General features: G+C 35.7%; 1 protein-coding gene across 2 annotated transcripts in view; it reads right to left on the bottom strand.

Annotated features, from left to right (window-relative positions):
* The window catches only part of MALT1 (MALT1 paracaspase), a 61,939-nt gene continuing 47,482 nt past the window's right edge, over positions 1-14,457 (bottom strand). For both annotated transcript variants that reach the window (XM_036874969.1, XM_036874970.1), the window contains 5 exons: positions 14,196-14,323; positions 9,923-10,072; positions 7,777-7,934; positions 6,519-6,644; positions 1-5,438 (listed from right to left, as the gene is read on the bottom strand). In XM_036874969.1, the coding sequence (XP_036730864.1) occupies positions 4,998-5,438; positions 6,519-6,644; positions 7,777-7,934; positions 9,923-10,072; positions 14,196-14,323 (1,003 nt within the window). In that variant the 3' untranslated portion in view covers positions 1-4,997. The remainder of the gene's footprint in view (positions 5,439-6,518; positions 6,645-7,776; positions 7,935-9,922; positions 10,073-14,195; positions 14,324-14,457) is intronic.

Genomic DNA, 14,457 nt, shown 5'->3' with positions numbered 1-14,457 from the left:
AGCCCCAAAAACAAATTTATTGATGCTCAGAATTTTAAACTATATACTTTAAAACTATAGTTGTTCTCTGTATAAAAACTGGAAAATACAGGTAAGCAAAGACAATCCCACCAATTAGAAACATTGCTAATCAAATTGTTTTTGTGTGTAAAGTACTTTATGTAACATTAACGGCTGGGGACGTTCAATTTCCATACTTTTTGAAAAGTGAATTTGGAGTGAACAAAATTCAACTGCAACTTACTGTAGAAGCCAATATGCATTGCCAATACTATGAAAAGTGCATCGTAGGAAGTACCTTAATAACAAATAGTGCGCCCTGTGTAGGGACTGGTATGATTTTGAGAATGCCAGATTTGGAGAATGATGATCCTTTTCAAAAAGCTGGCACTTTACAGGAATTTGAGTATTGCCAACCCTGTAAAGTATTATAAGCCCTATGAGATCATCATCCCTATTTTACAGATAAAGAAATAGAAAAAGCATACACAAGAAAAATAACACACTTTAAGTCACACCACTTGGAGTGGACTCAGACTTTAGTAAAGCCAAACTTTGTGTCTGCTGAAATATTTTTAATGCTGTCAAAACAGAAAAAAAAAATTACGTTTATACAAACATTATTTCTGGGTATATTTTTCTTTACTAACAGTTTATCAATATGAGAAATATGTAATTCAAGGGCAAGTATTGAAAACTTATTTTGGTTGGGCCTGGATAAAATTCACAATGTTAAGCTAGAAAAACAGGTTGAAATACATGAAAGTAATGTGTAAATCCTGAGTTTTTGGCAACAGTTGGTAGTTGAAAGCAACAGCATACAAATACCAGGGGAACGTTTAAACAACAGAAAACAACTTAAAATTTATTGGCTCTTAAAAAATAAAAAAATCAGATCTCATCCTGACACTGAACTTGTGCAGATCTATGTGTCAATATATCAGTTATCTGAGCTGTGGATACATAATTGAATTTCTTGAGTTTGACGAGTTGAAAAAAATTGTGATTACTGAGACCACTTCATTGTTGCTTCATGTGCAAGTTAGATTTGGAGAGCAAGGAAAAACAAATGGTCTAAATGCCCCTTTTCAGTATTCTTTAAAGACTTTCTTTCCTAAGGCTATACCTCTATTTACCTGTTCATCTCTGGATGAACAACACTTTAATGTTTTACATTCAAGTGATCCCATGTATTTAGGTTTGATATTTCTTTTATTAGAAAACATGTAACTTATAATTTTTATAATTTTTAAAGTTACTTTCCAGAAAATACCTTCTCCAGAATCAAGTATTAGCTTTGGATTTAGTGAGCCTTTACTATCCTAATTTCTTCCTCACATTGTCATTGGTATGGATAGGTTACCTTTCCTAAATTCCACTGATGTACATAAAAAAATCCTATGCTAATATTACAAAGCAACTGGTGTGAGAAATTCAAGTAAAATAAAAGCATGGCTGATGGAAAAGACGAAAAAAATGCACCATTCTTCTTTTTTAAATGTTTTAAAATTATAAATACATGCTTGGTTTAAAAACTCAAATATACAGAAAAATATAAAGTGAAAGGCAAAAAGTCCCTTTACCCTACCTACCTTCTAGCCCCATTCTCTACAGCTGTGCAGTTGAATATGGAAGCCCCTAGCTATATGTAGCTATTTAAATTAAAACCAAAATTAAAAAAAAGTTCCTCACACCAGCTATATTGCAACTCCTCAATGACCACATGGGACTAGAAGCTATCATATTGGAGAGTGAAGATATACAAGATTTCCATCATCACAGAAAATCCATTGGTTACTGCTCTACAGAAACCATAATTAAGCACTAGCATATAAAAGGCTCATTATTATGAGTTATGAGTTCTTTATATATTCCAGATACAAACCCCTTATGAGATGTGATTTTCAAAATTTTTCTCTCATTCTGTGGGTTGTCTTTTTACTTTCTTGATGGTGTCCTTTAAAGCACAAAAGTTCATTTTGATTTAGTCCAATTTATTTTTTTTCCCTTATTTATACTTTTGGTGCTGTATCTAAGAAGCTGTTGGTTAGCCCAAGGTCACAAAGATTTACTTCTCTGTTTTCCTGTAAGAGTTTTATAGTTTTAGCTCTTATTTAGGTGTATGATCCATTTTGAGTTAAAATTTGTGTATGGTATAAGGAAGGGATAGCCTTCCTTATACCATAAGTGGCTATCCAGGGATAGCCACTGGATAGCATGTGGCTATCCAGTTGTCCTTGGATCATTTGTTGAAAAGACTACTCTTCCTCATTGAATGGTATTGGCACCCTTACCAAATATCAATTGATCATAAAATGTATGGGTTTATTTCTGGACTGTTACATTTTATATTCCTTTGTAATGTCTGTTTTGATTACTATAGACTTGCAATAATTTTAAAATCGGTTAAGTGTGAATCTTCCCACTTTGTTCTCTTTCAAGATTGTTTTGGGTATTGTGGGTTTCTTGCATTTCCATGTGAATTTTATCAGCTTATCAATTTCTGCAAAAAAGCCAGCTGGAATTTTGATGGGAATTGCATTGAATCTGTAGACCAATTTGGGGAGCATTGCCATCTAAACAGTGTTAAGCCTTCCAATCCATCAACAAAGATGTCTTTCCATTTATTTACATCTTCTTTAATTTCTTTCAACAATGTTCTGTAGTTTTGTTTTATTCATCTAATGCTATTATAAACAGGAGTAAAAAAAAACCCTCAATTTTAGAATGTCCATTGCTAGTATAGAAATCAAACTGATTTTTGTATGTGATCTTTGTATCTATCCTGCAACCTGTTGAACTCATTAGTTTTGAAATGAATTCCTTACAATTTTCTATATACAACAAGATCATGTCATCTCTGAATACATATAGTCTTACTTCTTTTCCAATATGGTTGCCCTTTCTTTTTCTTGCCTAATTGCCCTGGCTAGTGCCTCAAGTACAGTGTTGAATAGAAGTGGTGAGAATGAAAATCCTTGTCTTATTTCTGATCTTAGGGGGAAAGCAGTCACTATTCAGTCTGTCGCCATTAAGTATGATGTTTAAGTAGGTGTGGTTTTTTGGTAGATGCCCTTTATCATCCTGAGGACGTTGCCCTTTTATTTCTAGTTTCTTGAGTATTTTTATCATGAAAGGGTGCTGAATTTTATCAAATGCTTTTTCTGTATACATTAGGACAAGACAATGTGGTAATTTTGATCTTTAGGAACATGATCCTCATTCATGATTCTGTGTTTGTAAATTTGCCAATTTACTTATTTAAAATTTATTTATAACCCTAAAGTCAATACTTGCAGCACTTTTATGACCATTCATGGACATGTGCAGACTGGTGAAAAAAACTGAGTTCCTTGAGGTGCATGTTCTCAGCTGAGGTCAAACAAGGCAATGCTCTGCCTTCTTGTTTCAGCTCTCTTGCAGAGATGACCAGAGGATGGAGAAGGCATGGGGAAAGGCAGTATAGTGCAAGAAGCTCTGGCTCTGGGGCCAGTTGGATGGGTCTGAATCCCAAGTCTGGCCCATTAGTTGGGTGGCCTCAGGCAAGTCACTTAATACTTTTGAACCTCATTTTGTCTCTTATAAAATAAATAGACTCTACCAGGATAAACTGTTTTTAGGATTTAAGGTTACAGTCTATTTGAGATATGTATATGTGTAAAACACACACATTTCCCCTAGGAGCAATGGCTCTGTATTTGCTAATTCAGTATTCATAGGGACATTATAGAATATAACTATTGTGAATAATGAGATAATTTACACATTATGTTTAATTTTGGATGTTAAACCAACCTTGCATTCCTGGGATAAATTTCACTTGGTCATGGTGTATGACCCTTTTTATATTTTGCTAGTATTTTGTTGATGATTTTTTGTGTCTATAGTCATAATAGATGTTGCTCTGTAGTTTTCTTTTAATGTCTTTGGTTTTGTATTAGGGTAATACTGGCCTCAAAAGATTGAGTTGGGAAGTGTTCTCCTATTTTTGGAAAAAGTTTGCAAAGGATTGGTGCTACTTCTTTAAAAAATGTCTGGTAGAATACAGCAGTGAAGACATCTGGGCCTGGGATTTTCTTTGTGGGATGTTTTAAAATTACTAATTCAACCTTTTTATTGCCAGCTGCTTTTTAAACTTGCTTTTAGGTAGAACCAAAGGTGACTGTCTCCTAAGGCCAGTAAAATGAGAAAATACACCTTATTAAGGAAGACATGTCCAATATTTGTAAGATTCAGGTAAACAGCTACGAAGGTCATCCAGTAGCAAAATTATCCTGCTGTCTAGGGCTTTAACATAGACAAACATCTTGTCACTTCTCATGTACTTTCATGACCTTAAGAAATTTCAGCCTGTTATACATAAGAGTTATATACAAACCTCTTAACTGGCATTTGCAGCAAAGTCCTATAATCACAAACTGAAGTTCATATATTTCTAGATTATATACAGATATCCATATTTATATATCCTTAAATCTATCTACAAAAATACTACTTGTCTCAGAACCTGTCAGGAAGGCAGTGTGTAGTGGAATAAACACTGGAATAGAAGCCTGGAGGTCTCAGCTCTAACTTAAACAAGATGCCTCAATCTGTTTCTCCCACTGATAAAATTAAGTTAAGCCTGATGATCACCAAGGTACATTTTCTGGCTCTAAAAATACAATGACTTATTCTACAGTAATGCCATTCCCACTGTTCTTACTTCAGAGTGGTCAAAATGAAAACATTTTTGTTATATACACATAAACATATACACATCCGTACTTCATACTTACAGAACAAATCAACCAATTCACAGAATCTTAAAAGAGGAAGTCCGTAGTTAAATAATATAATTCCAACATCTCAAAGTCCTGAGTTTGCCGTGAAACAGCTGTTGCTAATTTTTTCTTTCCACATGTATATATATTTCCTTTTCCCCAATACCTCACTTTATGTTAAGTACTGTTGGATGAGACATCTATTAATTATGATAACTTTCAAAAACAAAAAGGTCACTTTTCAGAAATTCTGAGCCCATCAGAGAAATTGAATGGTATTTCATCGGTTGTCTCTACTGGCACATTGCTTCTGCCAAACTGACATGAATAATGGTGGGTATGATGACTTGAAATAAATGCATCTGCAGTCCGGCTGCAACGACAACTATCCGACGGCATCACATTACTTGAGTTACTAAGATGTGAATGGTAAACACCACAGAATGAGTCCTGAGATGAACGATAATGGCCAGCTCCCACGGACACGGCTGTTGAGCTCTGGTAAGGGCTGTTACACATAACACAAGTTTGGAAGCAAGTCTTCCGTCCGGAGCCTCGGTGAATGTCTAGTTTAGCAATGAGAGGTTTTCCGACATTCACTTCCTGCTTTTCCTCTACAGTATCTTCCAATCCTGAGTACTGATATGATAAACACACTGTGAAGACTAGATGTTCCTGAAAAGGAAAAGAAAAGGTTTGTCATCTTCATCAACCCTGAAAGTATATCTATCAATCTTAGACTATCATTCACACACACACACACACACACAGACAAAACCAAACAACAACAAAAACCCAGTCTCACTCCTGTTTCCCAGGTTCCAGACCCTCAAGGTATCCTTTACACCTTCCCTATACTAAGAAAGGCCAGCTAGAATTAGCTTCCTTTTCCCTCATTCAATATTTTGAATTAGTATAGTCAAAATCGTAGAGATCTGGTATTGTATTCCTGACGAACAGGGAAAAGGTATTTTCCAAGCAGTGGGGCTTGGGAAACTATCTTTCCCTATTACTCGAGATGGGGAATGATCTTTTAATGAAACAATAACTGGCTTTACATCTAGGTCAAAATTTTGTTTAGCTGTTTTAAAAATACTACGGAATAAAAAAAAAATACTACGGAATAATCACAATCATAGGTGGAGAAGCATAATTGAATCAGATAACGGACAGAAGTTCAAAGATACAAGGAGAGTGTAAGTAGATTAGCCATGAACGGGGCGACAGCAGGTTTATGACTGTCCTCGCATGACTGTCAACAGTGCTCACTTCATTCTCCAAGTTTTGGCTATAAATAAAAACTCAGTTTGGCAAGAATTTGGTTCTATTAGAAAGCTCAATTCTATAGACCATGTACCATGTAGTTTCTGATTTAAGGTCAACGAGAAATGAAAAAAGATCAAAATAAATTCCAATTCTAATTTGTTACGTTTTGTAGAAAGTCAGAAATAGGAAATGCTTAACTGAAAATGCTAAGATATTTACAAGTAGACTATGCTTTTTGTCTCTAACTTTTTAACACCATGGAGGGTAATTACTTGCATTCTCACAAACAAATCCTCAGGCCATTATCAGGGACAGAATACAACATGCAAAAGGTCACAGACTTGCTGCACAGCCAGCCGTTCACTCTACTTCAACTTAATACGCAAAGCAGCAGCACATCTATGGACCAATTCAAGGTTCACAGGCAAAAATGCATTTTCACTTTCATAAAGTTTTCCCTTAGTAGTTATAGACAGGAAAAGTAATAACCTTTAATTTTTGCAGTGAGCTGAGTCTAGTATAGAGGCAATGCTTGGGAAGATCCTTTGATACTAAATAGCTGCCAGTTTCTTCGGGCGTCCCTTTATTTGCATCTTTTGGATCAATATCTAGGTCCTGTGAAAATCAGCAAACGTTATTAATGAAATCAATGGAAGTCACAACATCATCTGACCATAAAACATCTTAACAGGTACTGCCTTCCAATGAACTGTGGTCAGAGTAGGTAATCCCTTACCCAGGGCTAGAGATACAATGAAAATAACATTCTAGAGTAAATTCTAAATTCCTCACCCATACACTTAAGAAGTTAGCTCTGAAAGGACAGTTACTTTCAAACTATTCCTACAAACACTTCTAAGTGTCCTCAAGTTTCCTTTTAAGTTCGAGCCCCATTAGTGTTTGATTCCTGGATTCTCTCCTTCCTTATTCATCACTTTTGGGAAGGTGCAGGGGAATTTATGTGATTTGTATGTTTAACAGGAATAAGTAGACATGCCAAAGGCAGCTTTTCCCTTTTTTCTTTTAGAGGCAACGGCTGTCGAGAGCAGGAGACCTACTCTGTGACTCTATAGAGAGCAGCCCTCAGGCTCCGCCTGCCCAGTGCCCGGGGGCCAATCCTGGTCCAGAGCTGCCGGGACTGGTGCACAGACCTGTCTAATTCCGGGGGTCACACTGAGCAAATGTCCTCCATGAAGGCTTTATCAGAAGCAAAGGAGATGTTTTGGATTGTTTGCCTTACTCCGTGCTTACGTCTCAATTTACTACAACTATGTAGGAAAGAGGGATATTGTTTAGTGGCTTCCTTAGGCCAATACGAAATAAATGTTTTGGAAAGAACTAGGTTTCTATTCTTCCAATATACTACTATAGCTTGACAAATACGACTTACACTGTTGTAGTAACTTTTTTGGAAACGTTTTTGGAAACGTTTTTAAAAGGAAGTTATTCTGGACATATGTATAGCACATTTTATTCCTTCATATTTGATATCCTACTTAGGGTAAGGGAAATTAAAGCCTTCTTTCCTGGGTGAACTTCAGACATTTCCAAAGTTAACATATTTAAGGTATTTTGGCAATCAGTTTTTAAATATTATGACTATCATTACTGAAATGCAAATATTTTTATAAGTGTAATAAATATGTATACATTTCCTTTACATTTATCAACTTTTAAGTTTTCAAAAACTTAGTTGTTAGTAAGTGAGGATATATCATTATATTTTAAATAGAAGAAAAAGACTTACAAGTGGAAAATCGGTAACATAGGCATCGCACATTAATATATCAGGTGGTTTGTGGACTATACTTGTATAGATTATCATGACGTTGGAAAACTCAGCTGCAAATCCTAATTGAATCTGAACACCACATTGAAATTTAAGACACATACTTTCTGGAAGTTCTGAAAAAACAATTTATAAATATTTGAAGAATGCTTTGTAAGCTTTCTGATGTTAAGTGGCAAACAAATATTCTTTGAGGCAAAATACAATTAGAGCTATTTCTGCTGCTTAAAAATGTTATATAACTAACATGGTTTAAAGACACACACACACACACACACACACACACACACACTTAAAAAAAAAAGAGTGCAATATTCTACTGGTCAAGCAAGTATCTTTTTTTTTTTTTTTTTTTTAAACTTTTATTTATTATTTATTTATTATGTTTATTTTTTGGCTGTGTTGGGTCTTCGTTTCTGTGTGAGGGCTCTCTCCAGTTGCGGCGAGTGGGGGCCACTCTTCATCGCGGTGCGCGGGCCTCTCACCGTCGCGGCCTCTCTTGTTGCGGAGCAGAGGCTCCAGACGCTCAGGCTCAGCAGCTGTGGCCCACGGGCCCAGCCGCTCCGCGGCATGTGGGATCTTCCCAGACCAGGGCTCGAACCCGTGTCCCCTGCATTGGCAGGCAGATTCTCAACCACTGCGCCACCAGGGAAGCCCAAGCAAGTATCTTTTGTTTTCTATTTTCTTACAGCTCTTGTCCCTCTGCATACATAATTTTTATAGTGGTAATCAAAAGTATACATACAATTGTAGATATATTTTCACTGTTTCCTTATTCTTCATGAAAATAGTTTTAAATAAACTACTCAGTGACATTATGCTTTATCTTTAACAATTCTGCTACTTTTTTTTTATGAATTTACTTATTTATTTTTGGCTGTGTTGGGTCTTCGTTGCTGCGCACGGGCTTTCTCTAGTTGCAGCAAGTGGGGGCTACTCTTCATTGCGGTGCGCGGGCTTCTCATTGTGGTGGCTTCTCTTGTTGCGGAGCACGGGCTCTAGGCGTGCGGGCCTCAGTAGTTGTGGCGCACGGGCTTAGTTGCTCCGCGGCATGTGGGATCTTCCCGGACCAGGGCTCGAACCCGTGTCCCCTGCATTGGCAGGCGGATTCTTAACCACTGCGCCACCAAGGAAGTCCCTATCTGACCTTTTAATTTCATTTTATGTTAGGTTTTGTTTACGGTTGTTCTTAACTGTGATTTTTTTGTTGTTTTAGAGCTTTTTTAAAGAAAAAGAATTTTAACTACTTATCCAATTATCTGGAATGCCAAGACAATATATTTATGGCATTTTGCATTTTAATGTGCTTCAATGTGTTAATTTACCAAAAATATATCTTAGAGAACAAACTGTTACGAAAAGAAAGACATTATATAGGAGTTCAACAAATACAATTAATTTTCAGTTATCACTTAATAATGTATCCACAGCATAGATATTTGGGATTCATAGAAGATTCAACCAACCATTATTTCGGCCAATAATTTAAACTTATTTTTTCACTAAATCACATAGAATTACCAGAGGTGATTAAGTTGCAGATGATTTCTGCCTCACCTTCTTTCTCTTGCTCACCAACCCACGGATTCAAATGTCAAGGAGACAATGCTCAGTTATGCTCAGTAATATAAGCATTCAGTATTTGTTGACCATCATGTTTGTGTCCTTACATGTGATTTCATTCAATATCAACAACCCTATCAAGTAAGCACTACTTCTTGTCCCCATTTTACAGATAACATATTTATCAAGTAGGGACCTGTCTGATTTTTGAAGTGGCACACTTCAACATCTCACAATATAGGAGAATCTAAGGGATTGTATAGTAGACAAATTGAAAATAGTTTTAAAGATAGAATTTACGAATGATCATTTTAATTTTACCAAAGGTGAAATAATGGGTTAATTTAATATTTCCAACATCAAATAAATCAATGTAATATCTATAACTGAAACCTTTGCTTAGTCTTGGGTTTACTCACTAGGCTAAAATATTTTCCCTACAAAATTCGGAGGAAAGCTGTATATTCAGAAGGTAAAACACTTTATGATTTTATATAAACATATTATAGAAATAGCTCATAGAAAATAGACTTTACTGTACCATGTGCCTTGGCCCATTGGAGATTCCGCACCAGAGATTCTGCAGAATGTGCTGTTCCCTGTATTGGGTCAGTAAGTGCTCTCTTTTCAGATAAGCTACTTCGAATCTCTAGCGCCTGTTTGCCTTTGGTAAGATGACATTTACCCATATCTAAAAGATAAGAAGTGAATATTAGTTTTAAGACCACATCCTTTCATTTAGACCAAGAACTCTCCTACAAATCACGCTATATCCTCAGTATCACTTATTCACTCAACAGATATTTACCAAGCACCTACTATGTGCCAGGCATGGTTCCAGGTGCTAGGGATATAGCAGTGAGCAAACAGGTAAAAATACTGGACCAGGGGGCTTCCCTGGTGGCACAGTGGTTAGGAATCCGCCTGCCAATGCAGGGGACACAGGTTCGAGCCCTGGTCTGGGAAGATCCCACATGCCACGGAGCAACTAAGCCCGTGCGCCACAACTACTGAGCCTGTGCTCTAGAGCCCGTGAGCCACAACTACTGAGCCCGCATGCTGCAACTACTGAAGCCCGCATGCCTAGAGCTCGTGCTCCACAACAAGAGAAGCCACCTCAATGAGAAGCCTGCGCACTGCACCAAAGAGTAGCCCCCACTCGCCGCAACTAGAGAAAGCCTGCGTGCAGCAATGAAGACCCAACACAGCCAAAAATAAAAATTAATAAAATAAATAAATTAAAAAAATAAAATACTGGACCAGCTCACTTCTAAAGGCCCCTTTCTAGCTTTTATCTTCTATAATTCTATTAATGAATCCCCAATATTTTAAGCCTTGAAATTTACAAAGAGCTAAAAGTATATTTCTTTACTGTATGGGCAGTCATAATTTTCTGTCTATACTCTGTTGAGAAATACATTCTCAACATGATAAACAAATACATTCTCATAATAAACAAATGATTACAACAGTTATGAGCAAGCAAAAAGGAAATAATGTGTTAAAACTACCAATACGTTAAAGCACCATCACGGTCCTCCCCCAACTCAAAGTAACCAAAGTACTCTGTATATATTCTTATGCATATTTTAATTTTCACTCATGTAGATATTGGTAAATAGTATGTGCCCACATTTTAGATTTTGTACTTACAAAAATGTTATACACATATTTTATAATACTATTTTCATTCAATATGATTTAGAGACTTATGAATATTAACAAATCTCATTTAAATTTATAAAACCAGATATTCTTTTGTATGAATACATTACAATAAATTTATCCCATTTCTGTATATATTAATAAAAATAAATTAATATCTGTCTTGGAAAAGTAGTTGCTTATCTGGGAAAAAAACAGACATAAAACTCTAAGACTTTATCCCTTTTGCTCACAAAGAGATTCCAAATGTTTGTCTTTCACCAATAGTAAGGTCAGAGAGAGAAAGACAGAGTGTGATTTTATATATATGATTATTATATAAACACACACACACACAGAATGGGAGGGAGGAATATATCAAACATTGAGAACTAAGTTATATCAACATATTGGGGGTTGGGGGGGAGCCTAAGGGTCGTGAGCATATATAAATTATATTGTAGGAGAGAAGATATAGAAATCAATTTTTTTAAAAGATGAAAAAGGAAGAATGAGCCAATATAAAAAATTAAATGGTTAAAACAGATACGAAAAGCCTACGGTAAATGTAGTTGAACTAAATTTTCTAGTTGAAGGAAAAAGATTATCACGTGGATTTAAATTCATTGATTCTAAATGAGGAAAATATTAGAAGCATTCCCTTTAAAATCAGAAATGAGGCAAGAATGTCTACCACTACTACTTTTATTCAAGAATGTCTCAGAGGTCCTAGCTAGTGCGACATCAGAACATATCAGAATTCCTCTAAAATCAGTAAGAAAAGCAAAAACACCACAATAGAAAAATGGACCAAGGACACGAGCAGATTTTCACATAAGAGGACATACATATTGCCATTGAAAACATGTTCAATATCACTAACGATCAGGGAAACCCAAATCAAAAACCACAATGAGATAGTATTAACACATCTGATTGGCAAAAATAAAAGTCTGACATATGAAGTGATGAAGAGAGTGCAGATTTATACTACCTCTTGTACCTTATGGGGAACAGGGTAAGTGTATATTGGTGCAACCACTTTGCAAAACGGTTTGGCATTATTTCTTAAAATTGAATACTGACATACCCCACGATCCAGTAATTCCAAATACTAGATTTATACCCCAAAGAAACTCTTGCATACATACTCCAGGAGACATATAAGAGATTGTTACAACGGTACTGTTCATGATAGCAAAAACTGGGATGTAACTCAAATGCTCAACAGGAGAGCAGCTGAAAAAACTAGTATGTTTGCACAGTAGACTATTATAATACAGTCAAAATGAATGAACCACAATCATGCAACAATATGGATTACTCTTAGCAATATAACATTAATTGAAAAACTTCAAGTCCCAAATACACAGCATAATATCTTTTGATAAAGTTAAAAACAACTAAAATTAAAATATACATACTTCTTGCAGACATAATATAAACTCAGTTAAAACTATGTAAGAAGCAAATCAAGGGAATGATAAACAAGATTTAGAATGATGGTTACCATGTAAGGGGGGGCAAGGAAAGAGAGAGAGGGAACATATAGTTGGATGTAGATTACTGTCAAGGTCTGAGATTCATGTTGAACAACTAATTTCACAATAAAAACTGTCAGAAGTATGTTCTAAGGGACTTACATCATTAAAAATTAAATACTAATTAAATAATTTTTTCTAGCAGGTCTTGGAGTTTTATATAGTAAGATGGTTTTTGGGTCCCTTAAATGCCATACTGCCAAAACTAGATAGGAAAGAATTTATTTTGCAATTTCAAGCAACTTAACAATAATTATGTCTGGAGTACAAAAATCAAAATCTGGCGTCACAGATTGACAACTAGAGCCTTGTAACAGCAATCAGCTTATTTCATATTTTGTTGCACTGGTACACAATTGAAACTGGAAAGGTAGTTTTTCTGCCTTAGTTATTTGGTCTATGATCTTTGAATACTTACTTTTTTTCTGAATATTTTTAAGTTATCCAGAAGATCCAAAGTTCAAATATATAATAAAATAAAAATATAATCCAGAAGTTCAAATATAAACTCATAGCACATACTGGGATGCCATTCATTGCCATAACAACAAAGTATATATCATATGTGGGTGAACTGGTGCTTTTTACCAAGTTTTAAGATAGTTAATATATCTTAAAGACTAAAATTAGAATAAAACATTTTAGAGTCTCTGAAGCACCTTCACAGATCTCACTTTGAAAATAACTGACATACTCCAAAGGCTTTTTTTTTTTTTAAGCACCAGAACTTTGTCTTCAAATGAGAACTTAAATAGAAGCCCACATAATATGTAAAACAGATAAAAGCAGAACTTCTTTGGTTGAAGAAGGAGGGCCAAAGCTCTGACTGTCTACATTAAAGGGGAAAGTAGTTAAGTGATCCAGCTAAGGGATCTACACCGACAAAAACATGAAAATAAACGAATGTGATTAACAGCAGGTCGTGAAACACTCAGATACCATACACTCAAGCTGCCATCTTTGGAACATCCATGAAACTCCATTTGCTAGTGAGCCAGTTTGCAAAAGAACTGCCTTCTTTCTGATATGACTTGTAAAATGGCATTTCAAAAAACACATGTCAATCTACGGCTGTCACATGTGCTTATTCAGCACCTGACACGAGCACAGCATTATGCCAGGCAGGGAAGGAAGCAACAGAAGGGAATGGAAGACATGGTGTTAGACCTCTAGGATCCTGTCCTTAAAGCAGAATTTTAAAACTACTAAGTTCATCAAGAAAAAAAAAAAAAGAACCCAGCTTTTCCCCATAGGGTCTCAGCATTTCTGTAAAGTTTATCTGTCTGATCCTGAAAGAGGATGCTCATTAGACAATTTTTTTTTTTTTTTGTGCAAATAAGCAGCCTGGGCAGCATCAGGCACTAAGCATAGAAACAAGGTAAAGAGCTCTGAGGATTAAACTTCATTTATTTCACAACCATGTCTGGGGTCAGACTTGTAGTTCAAGTAATACTGCACAGATGCATGTAGCTGTGAACATTCTATAAAAAACATTATATTGTGAACATTGTATAAAAAAAATTGTCTTATAAGATAAATACTAATTCCAAATCCGCACAGTAACAACAGGAATAAAATAATGACCCAACAGAGAACCCTGAGTAGCTTTCTCTTTAGTTTTTATTTTACCTTCTGCAACTTCATCCAGTAACACAGTTATTTTCTTTTCTTCTAATAATCTATCTTTTAAAAATTTCATGAAGATTCCATTTGCCAACCCAGAATGCTGTATTTCAAAGGCTTCTGCTCCTTGACACCTGAAAAAAGACATTTTTAAAAAAGCAAACACTTGCCGCATGAGGCTTCTGCAAAAACTGATGAGCCTCAAGCACTCCCCTGCCTCTCACATGGCATCCCAGTTAAAGAGTTCATCTTTAAGCAAGAACTAAAT

This window comes from Balaenoptera musculus, chromosome 14 (genome assembly GCF_009873245.2).
Source record: "Balaenoptera musculus isolate JJ_BM4_2016_0621 chromosome 14, mBalMus1.pri.v3, whole genome shotgun sequence".
Taxonomy (NCBI): domain Eukaryota; kingdom Metazoa; phylum Chordata; class Mammalia; order Artiodactyla; family Balaenopteridae; genus Balaenoptera; species Balaenoptera musculus.
Note: the sequence above shows the minus strand (reverse complement) of the source record. Positions and strands in the feature narration are given on the sequence as shown.